This window comes from Urtica dioica, chromosome 2 (assembly GCF_054948205.1).
Source record: "Urtica dioica subsp. dioica isolate 48M chromosome 2, U.dioica_male_clone48M_v1_H2, whole genome shotgun sequence".
NCBI lineage: Eukaryota > Viridiplantae > Streptophyta > Magnoliopsida > Rosales > Urticaceae > Urtica > Urtica dioica.
Window position 1 is genome coordinate 6,131,456 of NC_142757.1, and position 8,745 is coordinate 6,140,200.

At 47.2% G+C, this 8,745-nt stretch overlaps 1 protein-coding gene across 1 annotated transcript; it reads left to right on the plus strand.

Annotated features, from left to right (window-relative positions):
- The first annotated feature begins 3,285 nt into the window (after window positions 1-3,285).
- On the plus strand, window positions 3,286-4,038 carry LOC149404028 (uncharacterized). The gene has a single exon (XM_089604071.1). The coding sequence runs from the start codon at window positions 3,286-3,288 to the stop codon at window positions 4,036-4,038; it is 753 nt and encodes a 250-aa protein (XP_089460197.1).
- The last annotated feature ends 4,707 nt before the right edge of the window (window positions 4,039-8,745 follow it).

The following is an 8,745-nucleotide window of genomic DNA, read 5'->3' on the forward strand; positions in this document are numbered from 1 at the left end:
CCTAGACGGTCCCGCCAAGTAATCCGCATGATTGATCTCCTAAGAAACGGTCAAATCGCCTAAAAATGGGGATGTACTCGAGATTGGAGGATCGAAGACCGGCTCTGCTCGTACACGTGTATCGATCTGAAAAAATAAGAGAATGAGCGAGCTAGCTATAAAAGCTCGTTCCATCTTCATTTTACGACTACTGAATATTTTAAAAAAGATCGCCATATAATTTTGATTCATTATTTATTTGGAGTTTTCCTGCTTATTCTCATTCTCATTTTCTATTTTTGTAAGGTTTATGTTCGATAATCAATAAAGGGAATTTCCTTTCCCTTATTCTCTATTCAAATTCGTGCTATTCATTAATTTCTTTTGGATCTTGATTTAATCTTCATAATCGGATTATGAGACCCTTCTTTCATATAAATAAATATACAAGATAATTTAAATAAATTTGGTATAGATTGTTGGGACAAGAAATCGGCTCAATAATTTGGCACCGTCTGTGGGAAGAGTTATCAGAAACCTAACGCAGAAGAACGCATATCGGATCTGAAAGGATGTCTTCTAACAGCGAGCACGAAATCCCAGTTTCTGGAGCCGATCCAGAGACACGGGCTCTTCTTTTGAAACTCGTCGAAACCACCGCCGAATTCCAGAGATCAACCCGATCCCAGCTCGATAGCCTGACAGCTGCGCAATCTTCATATCAAGAGCAGCTCGACGCTGAGCGAGCTATTCTGCGGAGTTCGACCGGTCCGGCCGCCGTAAGCTGACGAAGGTTTGCCCCACCCGGAAGGCGACTAAGCTTCTCAGGGATCCACATGTCGCCCGACACGGCCGGTCCTAGCAATACGGTTGGAATTGGTCAGTTCGATGGACAGGCCGAGGCCAGTGTTTGGCGAGCTCGACCGACTCAAGGCGACCTACCGCCCCCGCCCCCGGGAGGTCCTCCTCCTGGATATGTTCCTCAAGTCATCAACCTCCCTCGCAGGAGCTCCAGAGGAACCGAACTATTTCGATCCGGTAATTCGGCCGGAAGAAGGTAACCCTCAGAGAGGAGAAGTCCGAACTGGGGGAGAACAGTTTGCCAGAGAAATCCCAAGGGATGATCTCCCCGCGTTCAATGCCTTCCGCAAAATGGTGGAGGAAAAGTTCCGGCTGTAGATTCCTGAATGCACTACGCCACGAGCTCGGCCCCCGAGATCGATCGGCTGGTGAAGACACCGGGCGAACCCATTTTGCTCCATGTATAACCCAAGTCAGAGTCGGGGACACCGGAAAGATCAGGCTCCCCAAATACTCTGGTACCTCCAACCCGAAAACGTATGTGACGACCTTTCGCATCGCGATGGGTCGAGCATGTCTACGAGATAACGAGCGAGAAGCAGGATATTGCCAGTTATTCGCCGAGAACCTGTCAGGAAACGCCTTGGATTGGTTTTCACGTCTTGAAGAAGGGTCGATAAGTTATTTTCAACAGTTGTCGGCCGCTTTCATAAAACACTACTCGATGTTAGTGGAAGATGAAGCGCCCATGGCAGACCTATAGAACACCCAACAGGCCCGAGAAAAAACCATGAAGAGATTCATGACAAGGTTTAAGACCATCATGTCAAAAATCCCTTCCATGGAGGGAGAATCGGCTGAAAACGAAGATTTGAAGTGGTCTATAATTTACTGAGTACGAGGTATAAAAGAGTTGATCTATGCAAGTCCGTCCTTTGATCTCTCTATTGCGGTCAATGTAAACTTTTTTCATACATTAGATATCAGATGAACAAATCATACTGCTCTAAAAAATGGACTTTGGCACTAGTCCAGATTCCGAGAGGAAATGACCGTGAACAGGCCACCCACCATCGAGGATGCGATTTATCGCGCATCAAACTACGCGAAAGCCGAGGAAGAAAGGGCGCTCCTGTCCAAAAAACATAATCCTAGGAAGGTCCCCTCTATGACACCTGTTCTGGCCATGGCCAGGACACCTGGAATGAGGCCTTATTGAAACAATTAATGGAGGAAGCCTTCAAGCGCTCCAGAACATGCCATTGACGTAAACGACGATGGAACTTACGAAGGAGGCACCCCGAAATGGCCGCGTGATAAGAAAAAGTAATGCGATTTGCACAAGAACTACGGACATGACACTCTGGATTGCGTCGTGGCTCGAAAGGTACTTATCGAAAAGTACAAAAATGGAGAACTAAAAAATGTAGATCTCGGACCACCGCCCAAAAAAAAGGAATTTAACAATACCAGAGCCCGAGGAAATCCCTCCCCAAAAAGGGGAAGGGCAAAGGAGGAAGATAACGACGTTCCCTAAGTGAAACCCCGAATCGACTATATCATGGGAGGTTCAAAGTTTTGCAGGGATAGCGTGAATTCAATTAAGGCACACCAACATCAACTTAAAGGTACACCGAGATCACCTGGGTGCCGGAAGGACGAAGGCAATACCAAAAGGGTATACGGGCCCCAAGACGACGCTTTGATCATCGAACTCGAAGTGGGTAACTGCGTAGTAGCTAGGAACTTGGTTGACGGAGGGAGCTCTGTAGATATTATATTCAAAACCACTTTGGATAGGATGAACATCGAGAGAAGACCGCTTTCACAACTGATAAAGGCATCTATTACTATAAGGTGATGCCTTTCGGGCTCAAAAATGCGGGAGCCACATATCGAGGATTAGTGAACAAAATGTTCGCCGACAAAATAGGAACGACGATGGAAGTTTACATCGACGACATGTTAGTAAAATCATTACGAGAAACATACCACGTCTCACATTTAGAAGAATGTTTAAAGTCCTGAACAGATACCAAATGAAGCTAAACCCATCTAAATGTACCTTTGGGGTATCTTCTGGGAAGTTCCTCGGATACATGGTAACTCAAAGAGGGATTGAGGCAAACCCAGACCAAATTCAAGCACTCCAAAGTTTGCCTTCCCCCATAAACAAAAGAGAAATCCAGAGACTAACGGGACGCGTGGCAGCTCTTAGCCGATTCATTTCTCAATCGTCTGATAAATGTTTGCCTTTCTATACGCTCTTGAGAGGAAACAAGAAGTTCGAATGGACCGAAAAGTGCGAAGAAGCATTTAAGCAGCAGAAACAATACCTGGCCGAACCTCCGATCTTAGCCAAGCCAGAAGTGGGAGAGCCCCTCTACTTGTATGTCGACGTATCGCACACCGCGGTCAGCGGACGTCAAAGAAGAATGAGGAGACCAAAAACCAATGTTCTACATAAGTAGGTCACTCCTTGACGCAGAGACAAGATATCCGGTAATGGAAAAATTAGCTCTGGCCATCGTCACAGCGGTTCGAAAGCTACGACCGTACTTCCAATACCACTCGATAGTGGTGATGACCACTCAACCGTTACGCTCATTTCTCCACAGCCCCAATCAATCAGGGAGATTAACCAAATGGGCCATCGAGTTAAGTGAATACGACATCGAATATCGCATTAGAACCTGCGCGAAGTCACAAGTTCTAGCCGATATCCTTATCGAGCTCCCCGCAAATGAGAGCCAAACCACAACGAACGCCAGAATTTGGACCCTCAAAGTCGATGGTTCCTCCACAAAGCAGGGGGCTGATATTGGGATAAACCTGGTATCGCGGCACGGAGAAGTGATTGAACAATCCTTCCGCCTGGATTTCACCGCCTCAAACAACGAAGCCGAGTATGAGGCGCTAATCGCAGGATTGCACCTAGCAAAAGTTGTGGGAGCAAAATTCATATCGGCTTTCAACGATTCTCAGCTCGTCGCGAATCAAATCAGCAGAGAATTCGAAACAAGAGAAGAGCGTATGGAGGCATACGTGCAATTAGTAAAGGAGATGACAGACCAATTCAAAAAATTCGAATTAACTCGCATCCTTAGAGGGGAAAACACCATAGCTGACGCCCTCGCCGCTTTAGCCTCAACGTCAGACCCTACAATAAGCCGGATCATACCGGTCGAGGCAATAAAGCAATCTTCTATCACTACCAAAAGCGCAAGCATAATGGTAATAATAGAAGAGGGGGACTAGAGAAGGGATATAGTCAGATACATCTCCGAAGGCCACGGCCCGACATATAAGCAAATGCGCCGAAAGATAATTAGCCAAAGCGCAAGATTCTCCATAATCGACGGAGTGTATTTCAAAACGATGCATAGGAAAAGAAGAATCCAAACGCATCCTTTCTGTAATACACAAAGGAGAATATGAGAACCACGCGGCTGGACGGGCCCTAGCTGTTAAATTAAAAATCACGGGTACTTTTGGCCGACCATGGTCGCCGACTGTGAGCAACACTCACGGAAATGTGACCAGTGCCAAAAGCATGCTCCAAATATCAAGCAACCAACCGAGGAACTATCCTCCATATCCGCTCTGTACCCATTTCTGAAATGGTCTATGGATATCGTCGGCCCCCTAGCCAAGGCGCCGGGAGGACTGAAATTCCTCCTTATCACAACAGATTATTTTTTCCAAGTGGGTTGAAGCCGAAGCATTTGTCTTAGTAAGGGATGTGGACGTAAAAAATTTTATCTGGAAAAATATAATCTGTCGACATGGAACGCTACAAGAGATAATCATAGAGAACGGCTCACAATTCATATCAAGGAGTTCTGACGCTTCTGTGTAGCAGAAGGAATCACCTTACGATTCTCAACACCCCGACACCCACAAGGGAACGGACACGCTGAGGCTACCAACAAAACAATTATTAGTAATCTGAAAAAGAAACTTTTAGCCAAAAAAGGACGATGGGACAACGAACTCCCTGGAATGTTGTGGGCCTACCGCTCGAGTCCACGAAGGCCCACTGGGGAAACCCCATATTCTCTGGTCTACAGGGTTGAAGCAATATTACCCATTGAGAATGAGATTCGAACAATTCGCACCATATACGCGAATGATCATGAAGAAACTAACAACAAAATGCTCTGCGATTCCCTCGACTTAACAGACGAGAGGAGAAACCAAGCATTGACACGCATGAATTTATACCAATGATCCATCACCCGATACTACAACAAAGGAGTCAACTTCCGGGAATTTAACACCGGAGATCTCGTGTTAAGAAAAGTGTATCAGAACAGGGCCGAAGAAAACGGCAGAAAATTGGTAGCAAACTGGGAAGGACCATACCAAGTCACGGGAATCCCATGAACAGGTGTCTACAAGCTTGAAACACTCGATGGTATCCCAGTACTGAGATATTGGAATATCATGAACCTAAAAAAATATTACTATTAAGAGTAATACCATAACAATCGAACTACACAACAGCTTGATCCCAAACATGGGTACGTAGGCAGCCTTGTGACAAGGTTCAGCCCCCGCCACACACAAACAAAAAGAACTTAAAACTAACATAATTGATTTAACCTACCAAGCATGGTAGATTCGACTTACACATGCAAAAGAAAAATGCCGCTGTGTACGATAAACCAGCCTAAGTCTGACTCACAAACGAAGAAAGACTTGGTGCTTTGGTTCGAAGAATATATCGGATATAAGGCATCGCCTAAGAACATTACGCACACGTAATCCCGACATAACTAGGGGTTGGACTTATGATGGCCGATACACATCGTACGATTAAGCTGTCAACAATTAAACGCCGTAATAAATAAGCGCGTTTGTTCAAAAACACAAACTTTTAACCATTAATAAAAAATAATTGTCTACTGTCTACCGAGGCACGAATGAAAACACGGGCAAATATGAAATAAACATCCATGTCATTTGATAAAAGAAATTAAAAACCATGAAATATGATCGAATAAAATAAAAAGGGAAATTAACACCCAAAATAAAGTAGAAAGAGTTCGACAAACTTGCCCAAACATCGGGCCCAAAATGAGTACGCCCACGCAGGGGCCCAAAAAAAGGGGAGAGTCTAAGCGAATCTAGGCTGACTTGTCCTTGGCGGGCTCGGCTTCCTTCGAGTTCTACCCAGCTTCGTCGATCGACGCGAGCACGGCATCCGAGCTGTCGAACATCGAGCCGAACTGGTCTGCGACCTCAGAAGTCTCGAGCACCGGCGCGTCGGGAGGCGAGCGATCCTCATAAGGAGTAAACTCGAGATCTTTGGCCCCAGCGAGAGAAGGCAAAGGCACGCCGTCGAGCTCAGCTTGAAGCTTGACCAGCTTGTCTTTAGCTTCCTGCAGCTCGGCAGGGGCATCGGTAATTCTTTGTTGACGACCTCCTGGAAGATTGACGACGCTGCATTGGCATGGTCGAGGTTACGCGTAATGGTCGTCCTCTTCCTCCCACCCATGAAGAACTGGCGGTAAGCAGTCAACGCCCCCTTGTACTTTGCCTCGGCGGCCTTCCTGCCCGAACGAATTCCATCATCCTTAGCCAAACGATAAGCTCATTACAAGGAACCATTTCCCGCCTTCTCCTTCGCCAGCTCGGCCTTCACCCGATCCAGTTCGGACCCAAGGTTGCGATGGGAGGCCTCGGCCAAGTCGAGCTCTCTCTTTAGATCGACCGGCGTCCTCTCGGAATTTTGAAGGCGGTCTTCAAGATCCTTCACACGACGGGCATATGTCTCCGCCTCGGCAATAAGATGGTCCATCTGGCCGAGAGATCCTTGACATTTCGTGAGCTCGTCCTCGGAAGCCTTCAGCTTCGTTCGCAATTCTTGATTCGCGAGGGAGAGACAGTCATACATCACCTCGTAACCGAGGAAGACCTTGTTCATCTCGGCCATGAACTTCAAAAATGTGAGTTAGCCTTGGGAAATGATATGGAAGCCAAAACGTGGAAATTAAAGCTTAACCGAGAACCCGCCACACTGACGGAACGATAGTAGCTCGCCTCATGCATCCTTAACACCATCGAAAGTCGGTACTCGGGAAAGTTGAATTGATGCATGAGACACGCCGCCGCCACCGAGTCATCGCAGACCGGCTTGTCGAGGTTCCAGTTGAACGCCAACTTATAAGAACTAGGCGGAGACCCCTGCGATTTGCCGGATCCCTTCACGGCCTTCTCGCGGTCATCAGCTCGACCTTTCTTCGGGTCGCTCTGCTGTTGGGGAACACCTTCCACCTCCTTCCTCTTGGCCTGAGAGGACGGAGCCGCCGTGGATATAGCCATAGCGGTCGAAGCCTTTGTGACCTCGGCGGTCGAAGCCTTTGTGACCTCGGCGGTCGAAGCCTTGACGACCCCGCTAGAGGGGGTCTTAGCGGGCTTGGCGGTCTCAAGCTCGCCATCGAGCTCGACGAGCAGTGTGGCCGGAGGAACCACGACCGAAAGCTCCTGGAAGTCGGGAGTAGAGACCGGCGCCATCGGAGCAGATGGGTTGGCCTTCTCACCCGATCCGGATGAGGCCCCGGCCTCACTGGCCGCCCTATGGGCATTCTTCTTGGCTCGCCAGTCAGCGTCCTCGTTGTTCATCTCGAACGAGGAGGAAAGATCGTCTGAAGAGCCGTCTAAATGGAGAAAAATATATATATATATATATATTATAATAATAATACAAAAATAGAAGAAAATACGAATTCGAAAATAAAAACCGACCTGAAGAAGCAACAGGCCAAAGACCGGCCGCTATGAATCGAGCCTCGGAGAAGGACTTCCAAGCGACCTCACCGGCGCGCAGTTTCTGAACCTTAAAATCGAATGAATCCGACGCGTAGAGGACGATCTTCTCTGCAAAACAAATAGAAAGGCGTCAGTTCACGTTGGGCGGACACTAGACAGTTCGCAGATCACCAGAAAAACCCTCCCCTAATTACCGCAGTTCGTCATCCACTGGTCAGACAGATAGTTCTTCGCCACCTCGACCGTCTTTTCACTGACCTCGAAATAGAAGTATTTCGAGCCCCAGTTATTGCCCTTGCCCGGGAGGTCGGTAATGATCCCTTGACGAGGTCGGTTCTCCAAGTAGAAGCACACCGGATGGTGCTTCGAGTTACGTTTCGTGACCAACATGCGGCCCAGATCATTAACGTCTAAAGAGATTCCAGCCTCATTAGACAATGTTAGTAGTGCCATCACTTAACGTACAAAGTTTGGACACATTTGGGCAAACTGTAGGCCCAGACAATCGCAAAACTCGATGAGCAGTCGAGGGATAGGGAAACGCAGCCCGCACTCTTCGAAAAATACCTGGTATGCATAAACATACCCAGGGATAATTCGCTCTGCGGACTGGCCTCCTACTTTCACCCTCAGCCCATCAGGGAAATTGTATTGCTCCCCCATGTCGGCGAGGTCGCTCTTCGTCAATGACGACGGCAATGACAACTCGCTGTTGGGATCCTCGCTCTTCTTGTCGGACTTCGACATTTCTCTTTACAGGAAGATTGGTTTCAAAGAGGGAAAAAATGAAAAACAAGAACCCGGGATAACGGTCACTAATACAACAGAAGGAAGAAAAAAATCTCAAACACCTTTACGGCAAAAATGGCGGAAGCCAAGAAATTCAAGAAAACACAGAGGAAAAGAAGAAGAAGAGAAGAATGTTGCGATTTTTACCTCTGGGATGCGAATGAGTTGGTATTAATGAAAAGAATCGAAAGGTCACAGCTTTACTTAAGCGTCAAATCGACGGTTGAGAATCCCGAGAAGATCGCTATAATTAGGGAAATCTTTGGGTTACCGAGGCGCAGGCGTGGCGACACGTGTCCTTAGCGTCTGCTCAAAAGTAAACTACAGGTATAAATACCCGAATATTTCGTCAAATTTCAACCAGACTCTGAAAAATCTCGTTTCGACATGGTATATTCTATA